At 45.1% G+C, this 16,313-nt stretch overlaps 1 protein-coding gene across 1 annotated transcript; it reads right to left on the bottom strand.

The window, feature by feature from the left end:
- Positions 1-323: 323 nt before the first annotated feature.
- tcf20 (transcription factor 20) lies at positions 324-14,692 on the bottom strand. Its single transcript, XM_018667716.2, is given in 11 exon segments — positions 324-1,908; positions 2,731-2,831; positions 3,007-3,070; positions 3,169-3,262; positions 3,575-4,218; positions 4,221-4,758; positions 4,760-4,906; positions 4,908-8,084; positions 8,086-8,647; positions 8,649-12,000; positions 14,122-14,692. Coding segments are annotated over 10 exon segments (7,491 nt in total). The 5' UTR covers positions 10,808-12,000; positions 14,122-14,692; the 3' UTR covers positions 324-1,903.
- Between the last annotated feature and the right edge of the window lie 1,621 nt (positions 14,693-16,313).

Here is a 16,313-nt window from a genome sequence, read left to right as displayed (position 1 = left end):
ACAGAATCCTTGACCTAATACCATGGGTTTTAGACTCAAGAGAATGCATTCATAACCTGTTTTCTAAAGACTCAAACTGAAAAGACAGGAAGAAGAAAGAATGTTGAGAGAAAGGGTGCGTGCCTGTGTATGTGACCAGAGATAGCTTATGTGCATATGTGCCATAAAAAGATGATGGAGAATACATGTGTAAAAAAAAGAGGGGGGGTGAAAAAAGAAAATTGGGGCAGAGAAATATCTGATGAAACTGAAACAGGTGGTTTTATCAGTGCAACTGAAGTAACGAAAATGTTTCAGAAATAAGAAAAGGAGGATACTTGAAGCATTTTTTTTTAAGTGTATTCATAATTCATATACATATTGACAGGTTTCTAATACAGCATGGTTTTGATAGTGTAACTGTCTTCTTCTCAGCTTGATTTTTTTTACAAGAATAACAATAAAAAATGATAAAGACAACACCATGTACGACTCACTTTTAAGTTTTATGGCAATGCTTCTTTTGAATGGATTTTGCATCTCCCGATCAAATCACTGCTGTGTCACTTGAAAATGGAACCATTCAAAAGTACTTGGTTAGGCTTACTCCTCCACTGGCCAGTACAGTTGGCCGATCACAGCCGCTCATATGACACCTTCTCCAAAGTTTTCAGTTCCAAAAATGTTTCATCACTGTCTGAGGGACTGACACCTGTCAGTCGAACGTAGCTTCCTGTGCAGATCATATGCACTTGTGCACCCAGTACACAGTTCAAAGACAATGAAAACTCTTCAGCGTCCTGTCCTTCATCTTTTTCCAGTCGGCACGGCTAAAGATGGCAGACACACATTAGTCCATAGTGTTATCTCCTCCTCTTACAAGGCTCTGTCCTTCTCTTTGCACATTACGAACATTTTGTACTTGAAAAATAAGACTGTGTCCATCTGATTTTTCATGAATACTATCTGTACCGTAAAAACCCCAGTGATGAAAAATAAGAACACTTTTCAAAAGGACCAAAATGGAATCAAAGACCCAGATATCGGCAATTTTCGGTTTCTCACACACACACACTTCTCACTCATACACGTGACTTTTGAAAGGCAACAGATGTCCGTTCTCCAAGGCAATAATGTCTTTGTGGCAAACTCGACCCTGACTTTCCAGACAACATCACTCTGGCTCCTCCCTCTCCAGGAATGGGGGGGAAAGGAAAAAAAAATCCAATTTATGTATTGACTGAATATAAAGTGAGATACATCCATTTCATTTTTATGAGTAAATACTAATGTGGATACAAAATAATAATGAGGACTAAAATAATAATTGTGATCATCCTAATACCATAAGATAAAATACTACTTGCGAGAGGATACAAAATTCTCTCCTTTTCTTTTCTGGGTTTTACACCCAGCTTGCTCCCAATACGTCTCTTCAAAGCAAACAAAAGAAAACCTGGAAAAAAAAGGTAAATGATAATACAGATGATGATAAACACGAGTGTAACACTTTGAAGGTGTCTGAGGAAAATCAAAGTAAGCCGAGGGAGGAAGTTTGTTTCTTTTGTTCTTTAAAGAAGAGTTCTTTTAGTTCCTCTGTCAGTCTTGACATCTCCATTTTATTCCACTTGGATCTTCGTTGTTTTGTTTTTTTTTGTTTTGTTTTTTTGTCTTTTTCTCATAGCTCTGTTCCTCTATGTTGCATGTCCATGTTTTTTTTTCTTTTTCTGATTTTAAGTAAAGAGCAATAATTCTCTCCGAAAAAAAAGGTTTCTTTTCCCCATTGTCTTAAATGTAAATAATGCTGATTCCTGTAGAGAAATTGTACATTCCCTTTTGTTGTTCTCCATCACAGATGCCAGTCCTGTCCTTTCACATTTGGGGCTGCTTCACAAACTAGTTTCTCAGTTTTCTATTGTCCAAACTAACCTAGGAAAGGAAACACAAAACAAAAAGCTGTTACCAGGTAAGTTTCACTTACATTGGGCATCTACTGCTATGTGACTGGTTATAGTCAAGAATATACTGGCATGAAAAAATGATGCGGTGAAGAGGAAAAGTTGCTAAATTCATAGCACACCATTAATATTCTGCTGTAATCTTACTTAAACGGGAAGAGGAGAGACATGGTGGCGGGATGTATTTAGTTTCCATGAGGACAGGCTGGACTGACAGTGAGAGGGAGGTAGGGACAGGAAGGAGGAGTACAGCCACTAAGGTGAGGTGAGGAGGAGTGTGAGAGCGGGATGATTTCCATCTACAGGAGTCAGAGAGCCAGCCAACAGAGAGCAGCTGCTGTGTTACTGTGTGAAATGAAACTGTCTGAATAGAAAAGGTATCAGCAGCCCTGAGGCAACAAATTAGTATCTATTTACTGAAGGACCATTAATGAGAAACCAGTCTCCAACCAGATAATGGAAAAATGACATTTCCTAGATGACAATTTATTTGTGGTGATCGAACCTGCTAGGTGATGAGGTGGGAGTTTACACCAGAGACTCCCATCCAATTAGGATAGTTGTGTTTTCCAGTCTGTATGATTTCATATAGATGCACAGTTCTGGTACATTTGATCAAATCTTGAAAAGTGTGAAGTTTAAATTCAAGTTTTTAGAAATAATAATAAACATCTTTTTGGATTTTAGTATGTGGGGAACACCTAATGAAGACTTCCAAGTAATGAGCTGGTATTCAAATCAAAACTGAAAAAACACACACACACAAAAAACATACAACTGAGTCTAAACTTACAGCTCCCAGACTCCTGTGTCTCCTCTTCCTCTCCGTTTCTCTCAGCCTCTCTCTGATTGCTCCAGGTACACTGACTTGGCTGGCCGGATGCTCTGGGTAAACTGAGAGACAGGGAGAGACAGAAAGAAAAGAAAATTGCTGGGCTTAGAGGCAGTGATTGAAAGAAATGAAGCCTAACAGCTCAGTTGGTGATTGGGTGGTGAGGATCTCGAGTTGCTAACGGGAAAAAGGAGAAAGTCAAAAAGAAATTTCCCCAGAAACAGTGTGAAAACCAACCTCTCCTTCTTTACCTTGTGCTTCGGACACCGCAGTGAGAAGTTATCTTCATTCAGAGAGCAATCTGAAGGGGAGAGAGACACTATCAATACTGCACACAGAAATATATTTGTGTTTTACACCACTTTTCACAGTATGTCTGTATTTAATGCATCCACTAACCTGCTTCAATAGCACAAAGGTAGTGATAGCGAAGTGTACAGCCTTTACTGTAGCAGCCCAGAGTTGAGCCAACCATCTCACAGTATGAGCAGCTCTGAGTAGAGACAGACAGAATGGCACAGAAGAAATCAATACATCTTCAAACTGTACTAGAGTGAAGAACAGCTGAGGGCCTAGCAAAATGATAAAAATCAATAAACACACAACCATATTAATAATATACAGTAGAGCATACTGTTACATGTTAATGTAATGTAAAGAACCACTGATACTGTCTGTTTATCTGTTAATGCTGGATTCCACAAACTGCCTTTTAAACAGTTACAGTCAACAGCAGAGATATGGAGCTGTGAACCTGAACTATCCCCAAACAAAAACAAGTCAAATAGATGCAGAGGACACTCACTGTTTCTCTGGCGCCATCTAGTGCCTCCTGCAGGCCATACAGCCTGCCATTGACAAGGTACACTCCACTGGTCCACACTATGCATCCCTCATGGACCCACAGCTCCTCTGGGTCCATGGGCATCTGAGGCAGCTGGGCGAGTTGTGCAAGAGGTCCCAGGGAGTCCAAAGCCGGCGGAGGGGGCTGGAAGGGCAGGGACGCCTTGCTGTTGGATGGCACCATTCTCGGGGAATCCTCACTAGATTTGTGCCTCCTCTTAAAGCGGGGATGTGAGGTCAGCTTTCTGTGTTGAGGTCGCTGTTGAGCTTCGTCGGTTGGCGGCTGCAGCTGTTTTTGCACCTGCTGCTGGTCAATCTCAAACTCTGGCTCTCTCTTAAGCTCAGGGATAGGTCGGATATCTAGGTTCATGTCCCAGGTTAGAGATGTTGTTGTACTGGTAGTGGTGGTGGTGCTGGAGGAGGAGGAGGAGCAAGAGGAGGCGGTGTTACTGAACTTGTCAGCCACATGTATCATCATATCCTCTCTACTAGCAGGGGAGGCAGTTCTAACTGGAGTGGTAAGAGATGTTGGGTTTGAATCGAAGCTGATGGCAAAGTCGCTCTCAGTCGAAGGCTTGGTAAACTGAGCATCTTGTGTCTGTGAGTCTGGACAGTGCTCAAAGCATTTGAGCTTATGTCTGAATTTGGTCCTGTTTTGTTTGTGCCTGTGGTTGCCTGACATTGTCTGACCTGGGGCTGGTTCTTGGGGAGCTTCGCAGCATATTCAGCTGGATAGTAAGGCCCATAGAGATCTCCAAGGTGTTTGTAATTTGCCCATTTCTGACACAGGCAGCAGAGCAGGCGGCCAGAGTGATTGGTCTCTGTAATCACGGGGCCTGAAACAACATAGCCAGATGAAGGGAGTGCTTTTCCTGACTGAAGTGTAGTTTCCACCTCGTCTGTCTTCCTTTTCTCAGATTCTCTGTCTCTCCTAGATAACTGGGAGGAAAGAGCTGAGGTCAGGAGAGAATCAATTCCACTCCCGCCTGCTTTCCCTCCAACTGCACTACGCTCTCCTTTCATCTTGTCCTCCTCAGCATTCACAATGGTGCACACCGCCCCAATCTCTGGTATTTTTTTTTCCACATGTATGTGTGGAACAAACAGGCCTTTTCTATTTGGATCCAAGAATACTCTATTTGCAGCCGAGACTCCCTCCTGCCCCTAAAGGTGTATCTGGGTCATCTTTGGCCACTGATGGTGATACTGCTGCTGCTGCCGCCGCCCCTCTCCTCCTCCTCCTCTGCCGCCCTCTTGCTTCTAGTGGCTCGTCTTCATCTTTCACACCTCTGCGTCCTCCGCCGCACGGGTTTGACCTCGGTCTCTGGCTGCGTGTCCTCACTCTCAACATCCACTTTCACTACCTGGGTCAAAATGGGTGGGGCCAGCGGGGGAGCGATTTTATTGTCCGACAGCGGGGGTGCTGCAGGGGCCGGCGTGCTGCTGGCAGTCTGCACTGTCTGTGGAGTTGTGGCAGCAGCTGCAGCTGGAGCGGGTGGGGCTGGAGGAGCACTCAGAGTTGTGCTCTGTGTCTGGACTTGAGACTGGACCTGTGCCTGTGTTTGGGCTTGGTTCTGGGCCCGCTTTTGTTTATTCACGCTCCCTACGGGCCTGCCCTTCTTCTTGCCAGATGGGAAATAGCCTTTAGGCACAACATTCTCCGGGGGCTTAGAATCTTGTGGCGACAGACTGGACCTCCCAGAGGACATCTGATGTCTGTTCAGCATGTGTCCTTGAGCCTGGCCATGATGGGGCGGGGTCGTTCCATAGTAGTCACTGCCAGGGTAATCATCAAACCCCATGCCAGATTCTTGAAGTTTCTGTCGCAGAAGGTTAGCAGCAGACTGCTCTCCTCTTCTAGTCTCGAGCTGCTGGTAAGTATTGGTGAAATGCTGAATGTCTGACAGGGCAGAGGAGGATGGAGGTGGGGAACCTTGGACGGGGCGAGGAAGAGGCGGAGGAGGGGGCAAAGGTCCGAGCAAAGCAAAGTCCTCCTTGTCGTCAGACGCTGACGCCACAGTGGCCCCTAGTCCAAAGTCAAAGTCTTGTTTGAGGGCTTGGGACGTCTGATGGGGGTCACACGGGTAAGCAGACAGAGGTAAAGGCCCAGTCTCATCAACTCCTCTGAAGGGAATCATGTCGTTTAATGAGTGACTTTCATCCATGTAACCATCATCCCCCCCTGTAACCCTGGGGAAATGTGCTAAGTCTTGGTCCTGTGAATCATTAAACGGTGGAATTTCTGGGTGAGAGAAGCCTGTGTAATGATTTGACTCATCATCAGCATGGCCTGCTGGCTTTTTAATATTTGGTGTGATTTTCTGCACTATTGCCTCTAGTTTCAAACCTCGTCCTTTCCTGGGAGGCAAAGCCTTGGTATTACCACTTGATGGAGACAGAGGTTGTGAATAGGTATTCTCTCCGGGCAGAGGGGAAGAGAGCCTGGGACATGGGATATCTGAACTGGATGAGTCATCTTCATTGTGATGGCTAGACTCAGACTGAGCCCCGGGGGAGTGATGTGAATTTGTGGCAGCCCTCTGCTGAGACGCATCCTGCAGTTGCCTTTTGGCGGGAATGGGAGAGATAAAAGAACGAACTCTCCTTCTCAGTATTAGTGGATTTGTGTCTCCAGAACCACCTGCTTTAGTCTGCCGCTGCACCTGTGGTGGAGCGGGGTTCATGTCGGCAGGTGGCTTAGCGGAGCTGGACGGAGGAAGTGGGCAGGGATGTTTGGCTTCCTCTGCAGTTCCCCGGGACACTTCAGGTTCAGCAGCATTTTGGCCATGAGTCATTTGTGGAGGAGCAGGGCCATGTGAAGCCACTGGGGCAGGAGGAGGGGGAGGAGGGGGAGGGGGAGGCGGCTGAGTTCTGTAGTAGGAGTCTCCCTCCATCATTCTAGGGCCTTCTCTTCCAGGGTGCGCTGACTCCCACATTTTCATATCAAAGTAAGGGCTTTGATGATGGACTGAACTTTTGGTTGCGTGTTGCTCACCAGGCATGTCAGTTTGGGAGATCATCCTCTGTCTCTGCTCTGATTGGCTGACTTTATGTCTTCCTGGAGATGAACCAGGCTGCATCATCATCTCCTTAGAGGACCTGTTCATTGCTTTTACCCAGTCACTCATGTCATGTGGGTGATGAGGGAGACCACGAGGATGAGGATACATTTGAAGCTTATTTGTGGACTGAGCCTGGGGGGATAAGTTGTGGTACGGATGGTGGGAGGGAAAGTGGGGGTTGCTACGTGGCATTATATTGCCTTCTCTTGTATCTCCATATCGATAACCAGGAAAACTGCTGCTGCTGCCAGTTGATAAATCAACACCATGAAGATAGGACTGATGCCTTGGGGGTGAAGATAAGGGATTAGTGCTCATAGGGTGCGAAGGCAAGGGGGAAATATCTACATTGCCTCGCCTATAGGGGTCAGCATTCATTACAACGGATGAATGAACAGACTTTGGATGATACTCCATATCTGCCTCATTAGCTCCACCACTGCCATGATGATCAGTTTGTAAATTTACAGTGTCTGGGCCTGCCTCCTTTGATGCCGTTTCCATTTTCACCACTTGTTTCTCTCCCGTATCCTTTTTACTCAGATCATTGGCTGCTGCTGGAGAGGAAAATGGCTGTTGAATCACAGAGGCTCCACTCTGACTTTTGTCCCGCTCTCTCTCTCTGTCACTTTCCCTGTCCCTCTCTGGTGTGCTGCGTCGGTTTGGTGACACATCACAGATGACAGAGCGCCGCTCTGATGGGGCTAATATGGAGCCTGATGATTTTTGAGACTCAGTTTGACCAATGCTGCCTGTTAGCAGCTCTGGCTCTTGCAAAAGGAGCTCCTGCACAGCAGAGGATGGAGTGGACACGTTAGATAACACTTTTCTCTGTGGCAGAGAATAGTCAGCTAAGTTTATATGTTTGGGTGGGGGTTGCTGAGACTCTGTAGCCTGTGGTAAATGACTCTGGGACACACCCACATCAGGTTTTTCAGCATTTTGCAAAATCTTAGCATTGGACCCTTCTGACTTTGCTGAGGCCTGAGGATCTGTGGTGAAATCAGGCTCACTTCCATGACTCTGGTTTGGATGTGAGGGCTTTCCAGAGCTGCCCATTTGGGCAGAATGACCCGAAGCCTCAGTTACTCCACTCTGCATTCTCATATTTTCAGTCATGCCATACGGGTGTCTGGTTTGAAACTGTTGTTGAACTTGGAGATGGGCAGGAAATGCCTGCTCTGGTCTGCCATAACGTCTATCTAAATTGTAACCTTGAAGAACCTCTTGTAAAAGGCTGGGAAACTGCTGCATTTGTGAGTTATCCTCGTGAACTTTACCTCCTCCTCCTTGCCCTCTCTTCACTAAAGTCTCTGCTACAGAACCAGCATCTTTTGGATGCGCAGGGCCATAACCAGGTTGTGATTGTTGGTACCCTAAGTATCTGGAATTTGATTCCATTACACTCGACAGCGCCAGTCCTCCCTCTGTTCTTCATTGACAAATCTGAGCCATATGTTGATTCTGGGTAGCCATATTTATGCGGTCCAGATTGGGGAGGATTTTGAGGCCGTCCAAAATTTGATTTCTGGTGATGGGAGGAATACAGACTCAGATCCACTCCCTCCTCCCCATTATGACTGCTGGACTCTCTTGAGTAAGAGTGCGAGTGTTTCTCTTCAATACAGTTGTCTTGAGGGTGCTTGCTTTTTTCAGTGTGACTTCCGTCAGATCGAGCCGAAACAATCACACCAACACTACTGGCACTCTGCTGTTCCTCAGATGTGTGCTTTTCTTCCCTCTCATTATTGTGTATTCTGGATGCAGTGTGCAACCTATTTTCTTTGTCCTGACCATTCTGTGTATTGACTTCTCCATCTCGTTGCATTTGGCTACTGCCTTTCTCTGTTTTCTCAACTGCACCTTCGCTTTCATTTTTGATGACTTCATTTTTATTTTCTGTCGTCTTCCTGTGGCCACCTCTGTTGTCATTAAATGGTAAACCAGGCTCTGATATCGCAGTTTGGCTGGGGAGGAGGAATACTGGAGGAGGTGGATGATGGCGATGAGGAAACTGGAGGTGTTGAATGTGAAACTGGGCCTGCCTCTGATGACTGACATCCAAATGGTGGAGATGATGATGACAAAGGAGCTTCATTTGTTTTTGTTTCTGAAACACTTGGTTCTTTTGGTGGTGAATCAGAGCAGGCTGTTCTAACATTTTCAGCTTGTCCGCTCTGTTGCTGGGTTTGACTCTGAGGTGGAGGGTGATAGCCGGTTGTTTCAGATCCACTGCTTGCACCACTCATCTGCCTCACCCTCCCATGTTCCCCCTCGGAAAACTGTTCCTCACGCTCCACCTTGGTCCCTGATGAGCCTCCAACTGACATCACCGAGGAGTCTTCATCAGCACCAGCATCTAAGCTGGCACCATCACCACTCCCCACTGCACTTCCATCTTTGACTGTGCTAGTGCTCGATGCAGCGCTTGCATTTCGACTCCTTGGTTGCGATGGAGGCACACCATGTGCTGCTTGTTGCATCTGTCCGCCATCTTTCTTCTTCTGTGAAAGCACTGTGTCAGTAAGGAGCATGTGCTGAACTGTGTTTGGTAAATTGGCTACTTGTGAGCTCAAGGCATTAAGACTATTCAGGCCAGCATCCTGCATTTTATCAAGCGAAGAAGATGAATAAACGGAGGGGCCTTCCTCTCGGGACCCAATTCCTGCGCCTGGGCCCATTTTGTTGCGGCCTGTTGGAGGAAGATTGCTCCCTCCAACTGAACTCATGCTGTGAGCTTTATGACTGCCACTGCTACCACAACTACTGATGCTGCTATTTGAGTTGGGTGTGGGACTTAACTGAGGCATAGTTTGCAGTAATCTGCCATGACCGTGGCTGCTACGGGGGTTTGATGCAGGAGGATGTGAAGGACCATGACCTGAGGGGTTTCCATGTGCCTCTGAGACACCCATCAAAGGGGAAGGAGAGGAGCTACAGCTGGGGGAATGCACTGCTGAGGCAGCTGGAGAGGGGTTGGATATTGGGCTAAAGTTTTGGTTGATCTGGGTTTGCTGAGCATTGGGATGCATTGGGGATTTGGCTATTTCTTGAGATGCTGCTTGAGGTATACTGGGATTAGAGGCTTGATGATGTTTAGCATATACAGACCCTGGAGACGGGCCCTGGTGCTGCATCTTCAGAGAGTTGTCATACCCTACCCCTAAATTGTGCTGTGAATTGCGGTGCTGTAGTGTGGCCTGTTTATGAAGTGAATGTGTCTGTGGGGAATATCCAGGATAATTTGAAGCATGGTAACTCTGTTGAACATTCTCCATTGGCCCCACATTGTTAGCAGCAACTGAACTGGAGACCGAGTTTGAACTGGCGTTGACACTGGGAGAACTGTTGACTTTGGGATCAAACCCAGTGCTAGCAGCCCCGTCAAGATATCTCTGCGGAGGGGGGCTGTACATTCCTGATGACCCCGTGGATGCTCCACCCTGTGGGGAGTAGTGTGGGTACTGTGGGGTCATTCTATGCCCGGAGTGTGGATAGCTCCTATGCTGCTGTCCATGGTGGACAGCTGGGAACGTTTGCCCATGCTGGCGGTGCTGCATCTGAGAACCTGGCACTGTCTGCATTGCAGGGTTCTGACTCATGTTGTACTGAGTAGGAGAGAACGCTCCAGCACCAGCACCGCCACCCGAACCAGCACCGGAGCCATAGTCTACTGGATATGGTGACATCAAGCCAGATGATGGAGCGGAGCCAGATCCAGCATGTCGGTACTGGTGAGGTATATGTCCATCGATATTAGGGTACCCAAAGCCTGCTCCATAAGCCAGACCTCCTCTTCTGTGCCTGTCCTTCCCACCCATTGAAAAATAATAATCCATGGCATCCTTCCTGTATGGATTGTTACTGTTGCCACTGTGAATGTTACCCTGTGTTGGCGGTGGCTCCACAGCTCCTCTGTTTCTAGCACTGTAAGCAAGCATGTGGCTGGCTTGACCAGGGTGGTGATGGCCTCTGTGCAGGCTCTGTTGTTGCATCCCTGCGTAATCATCTGTCATCCTTGGGGAGATCTGGGGTTCTGCTAGCTGAGGGGGATACGGAGGTCCCCCTCCACCCCTCCCACTGAACCCATGGGGGAGAGAGGTGGGAGCTGGACTGTTAGAAAAATTCTGCATTGTTTTCTTCCAAGTTTGGATTAAAAACGGAAATATCTGTCAGTGTCTATATCAGGGAATGTTTCTGATCAGAAACTGGAAGGCTTATGGCAGTAACCATAAATGACAAAGAGAGAGTCTATGGCCTGGCAGTAAAACAAGGAAATGCTTTTGAAATCCACCAAAGAGCTGAAGCAGAGGAATATATATCGCAGATGTTGTTTTTTGTAGCAGAAAGTTTTAGGGAGGTTGAACAGATGATGATTTTATCAATATATGAAAAGGCCAAATGGTAAAAATCCTTCGTCCTCAACGTTTTCACTTAAAAAAGGTTCTCTTAATGGGTCTTAAAAAACTGTTTTTTTTTTAAAAGGAAAAAAAAAACACGGTGAAGCAGGCTTCTACTGCAGAAAAATGCAAGATTAAAAGTGTGCAGTCATTCCCATGAAGCTGACGCGGTTTGGCACTGAGCAGGCAATGATATCATGGACAACTGACACACCACCATGCGTGATGTTCAACCTCAAATGTCTCTACGTGTATACACTCTGCTATAATAACAGCTCAAGCAAGCAGAGCTATGTTAAGATTAAAATTAGTTACGATTCAATAGCATCTTGTGCAAAAAAAAAGGAAAAAAAATCTCAATAAAACCATTGAGAATGTGTTCTGTCACAGCAATCCTTCAGTTCGTCAACATATATGACCTGACTCACACCCGTGTGAGACAAAAACTGCAGTAACAGAATCAAGAGGTCTGAATACAGACCCTCACTAAACACTCCCAGAGGCAAACACTCCATTGATATCCTCGTCAACTCGTGGAGTGTAATACTTTTTGAAATGTTCTTTTTCTTGGTCATTCCCTTTCAAATGCTGTTTTCATTTTAGTTTTTCTGCTACTGCATGCATTCATTTGGACTGTAGAGGTCTTTGGTCCCTATTTAAAAATCTTTCTTTCCTTGACTCTCTGTTCAGATTCTTCTTGGTGCTCTCCTGTATCTTCAGCATGTAGCCGCCTTACCTTTGTTTTTTTCTGTCAACCATCATTTAATTCTACCTAGTTCCATGGCAACAATTTTCCAAAAGGAGGGTAATCCATTTATTCCACTTCAAGTTCAGTCAATTCAAGCTCCGTTTTTCTGTTTCTCTTCAGTATTTCCATGCGGATAAGTTCATTTTCCAGGAGTAGCTGACCAGAGGCCTCCACAACTCTGCAAATACAAAAGATGAATCAAGAAAGTTAGCATGCGAAACAGAAAAGGAAACATCTGTTTACCATACCTTGTGCTAAAGCTCTATTGTTGTAATTAAATAATTAAGAGAAATGAACTGTGGTTACACAATAATACTAAAATGCATTTTGGGCTGATGACAGTTCAATATTCAATTTTTATTCATCAACTTAATTCAAACAAGTCAGTGATAAATGTGACATATTTACCAATGCAGGCATCAAAGAAAACTAATGAAATTAGTTTTGAACCTTTGTTTAGGCCTTCTGTAACATAGATTATGTCATTATTAAATTGCTGAAGCTGGGCACATTGAAAAAGAAAAAAATCTAGGATCACATATTACATCAGCATTTTCCATTAAGTAAACTTATCTTTAGCAGTCCACCAAAATAATCACACAGGTCTGTCACAAATATATTAACCAAATCAACAGTGATATTAACATTTTTCCTTGTTGCATATACTATCCATTCAGCTCCATACTTGACTACTTAAAAGGCTTACTGGCCTCATCTCAACACTCCTATTTTAATATGCAATGTGAGTACAGCCTTTACTGTGGTTGGAGCTTTTACAATACATGCCTAAGCTGTCTCCTCTGACTGATAACAAATGGGGTTGGTGGAGAGAAAAGTGGGTTAGCAGCAGCGTGCAATTAAGGCAACAAAGTAACAAAGACAAGGTCACAAGCACTACTTCGCATGTAAACAAACAAACCTTGTGGAGCCAAGACAGAAGCAGTCCATTTCCCACCTCTTTACAATGAGACTTAACACCATTAACTTTAGGGTATTTAACTTGCTTTAATGGGCTTTAATTATTATGGGTGATACTTAAAGGGATGACGCCACCTTTATGGGGTCAGTACCCGTAATTGCCATGTGTGACACAAGCTTCTATTGTCTGCTTCAAATACACTGTTAAATGGTTAATGACCCTGAAACAACTTTGGATGACTGTTCTTACAGCATGGACTTAATCTGAACCACACTGTTTATGATTTTAACTATTACTTTAACTGATGTTATTTGTCTTTAATCATCTGTCCTTTTATCATTAGTATGAACCTGCTCTCACCAATGTAATGGGTGTTCACCACAGAGAAAGTGATGAGCAGCTGAATGAAGAACATGGGGGGGGGCAGGACCGGTGGGGGGCTACAAAACAAACTGGTCATACCCTGTAAATCAAATGGGAGTCAAACAGACCGCATCATCAAACAGATCTATGTCAAAGTGTCACATTTGAGGGTCAAAGCTAGTCTATGTGGGTGATGCTGATTTGAAGTTAGAAGGACATTATTAATCTCCATCCGTCTATTAGCCCCTATCTTGATTACTAATTAATCACAGCGGCTCACTGTGCACGACCAGGCAGCAGCGTTCACAATACACACAACAGTGCAGCATTAATGAAAACTGACTCGATGCAGTCTGTCAGCAAGTCAGTCAGTTGCATAGCTGCCTAATTGATAAGAGCATACGCAACGCTTTCTGCAGATAATGGTCAAACGCCAGCTCTTTTTTATTTGGTTTATCGTCTCATACTGTCACCAACACAACACTGGCTTCTGTACAATAGCCTTAGCAGCTACATTAGCCAACAGCAAGGTATACGCATTACAATTAGCTTTGTAGTGCTGCCTCTTTTAGCTTTGTAAGGTTAGCGTTAGCCAAAATACCTCACATACTGAAAATTAAATATGCCAGCTAGTCGCATATGTTGGGGGCTAGCTAAGCTACAACCACTGGTTAGCATCTTAGCAAGTCAGCCAATTTGCGTTTATTACAGTATAACACGCATTTAAGGACGTGCACAAGACGATAGTTACAGCAGGCTAAAGGCACAGGGCAGGCAAGCAGCGTTTAGCTACAAAAGAGAGGTGATTAGGTGCAGATGTTTCCCCCCCTCAGAAATTCAGTGGGGCTGTGAGTAAATGGGGTAGCTAGCATAAATAACGTATACTAGCAAGAGACCTGGTGTGGGTACCGCATCAGAAAATTATCATCACGCAGACTGACATTTTCCTTGAATAAACAGAGCTAGCGTTTTGCCAGGGAGAGGCAACGGGCTAGCTAACATACTCTAAATGCATACCTGAAAACGTAGCAATACAAGGCCCCTCGAAGAGTGAAAGGCTGTTTTGTGACAATCCCGCTGCTGTGGCAGGAAACCCCAGTCTAGAGTCGACTGCTCCGCCGCTTTTCCCTCACCCTTTTGAGTCCAGACAACCCCGACCAGCGGCGGCGAAGTCGGGGGGCCCGTCACGACACTCAGATCCCGGGCCTTTCTTCCGATTCCCCCTTTTTTCTTTTGTCCTCACCTCCAAAAATGATGAGAGCAGAGCACAATCGGGGTGCCTGTAGGTCCCGTAACCAGTGAGGTCCATACACCCCCGCCCCCTCCCCTCTTGTTCCCTCGCCTCTCTCTCCCTCTTTCACACACCGCTGAGGTGATTCCACCTATCTCGAACTAAAATTAAACACATTTCTGCCACACGAGCCTCCACTAACACATCAAGACCTCAAACGACAGTTTCCGACACTAAACTGCATTTGCATGCCTTCATCAGTGGCTCGACCTATTCGTTTTCCTGTTAGACTACTGTTTTTTTTTTCTTGCAACAGAAAGACCGCCTTGAAAATGCATACACACTCATATTCCCTGCACCCCCTCCCTCATCTCTCTCCATCACATCCCTCCATCTCCCCTCCTTCTCTGAAGCTTTTGCTATTTCACTGATTTTCACCTATTTACAGCGTAAAACCTAAGATTATATTAATGTTGCAAATGCAATTTTTGAATGTCTGGGCTGAGCGTTTTGACACAGCTCCTTTGTTCTCATTTCATCTCAATTGAAAGTGAATTATGGGAGCCTAATGAAGGCACCAGGGTACAAAGGCAATATGGAGAGGAGAGAGGGTTGAATGCAATGGTAGATTATGCCTGAAATGAATAAGTCCATAACAGATAAAAGACAAATTTGTGAGCAAATAGGTATGCCTGCATTAGAGGAAGACCTGTGGTGGAATGGATGAAGCTTTTTAAGTTTATAATGTTTTCTTAATGCTGAAATGCACACACAGTGCAGCTCTATTGTTTATATTTCTCACAAAGAAAAGCCACTTAAATCATTACCATAATATCTAGCCACTGGTTAATGTTTGACACGACACGCTCAGAACATCATCATGGCCAGAACAACAATGGAAGTGCTACAAACAGAATCCTTTTCCCATTAAATTTATTGTGTTGTCTCTGCCAGAGCTTATCTGCTCTCACACAGGGCCAGTGAGTGCAGTGCAGACCCACTCACACTCTCCTACCATCATAATGATGTGCCCTATGCCCCCCATCCATGGTGCTGCACTTTTAATGTACTGCAGCGTGTCATACATGTGCGTTCGGACACACACACACACACACACACACACACACACACACATAAACACATTCACCATGACATACATACATAGAAATCACACATGCACATACAAGAACACACACACAGTAACAAAAATCCAATCTGAGATGGATGCAGGCACACGCACACACACACACACACACACACACACACATAGTTAGCGCACAAGCATACACATCTGTATGCAGTCACTCACTTAACCCTGTCAATCACAAGAGTAAAATCTCTCTCAGTTTCTAAACAACAGTTCAATACATTTCATTCCCTTGCAGATACACGTCTATTTCTATCATAGTTGCCATAGCAACTGCATCACAGAGCCTTAACTGTGGATAATTTTTAGGCTACATATCTACATTTGCTTTTTTACATGTGCAGTTTTTATACAAACGCTCTTTGTTTGTCGGTACAAATCTTCCACCACGAATTGCTTACAAGCAAGTTGTGTACTTGTGTTACCACTAAGTCCGACTGAAAGAGCTGAGAGGCGAGATAAAGGGCGTTGATACTCTGGGTCGCCGAGTCAGCCGGCCAGGCTTGTCCAATCAACAGGAACGCCTGCTGGGATACACACAGAGCTCTCTCCATCATGGACAAGGTCACCAAATCTTCTACAGAGGAGGCTCACAGCACACAGTTGTGAAGAAATCAACCAGTTTTGAACACACTTGATGCCCTCAACATCTTTGTGACACACAGTTATGTACGCGCACAACCGTCCTCTCTCCTCTGTTGCGCTGACAGAGATGAATCTGATTCCCCTCCCTCAGTGGCACGTCCTTTAAGCATATATCTTGCAATTAGCTTATATGTTTTGTTTTTAAATTGTAGAGGTGCAAACCTAAAGTCAACTATGAGAATTCAA

The sequence above is a fragment of the Lates calcarifer genome, linkage group LG11 (genome assembly GCF_001640805.2).
Source record: "Lates calcarifer isolate ASB-BC8 linkage group LG11, TLL_Latcal_v3, whole genome shotgun sequence".
Classification (NCBI taxonomy): Eukaryota; Metazoa; Chordata; class Actinopteri; family Centropomidae; genus Lates; species Lates calcarifer.
This window is presented reverse-complemented; position numbering and strand designations above follow the sequence as displayed.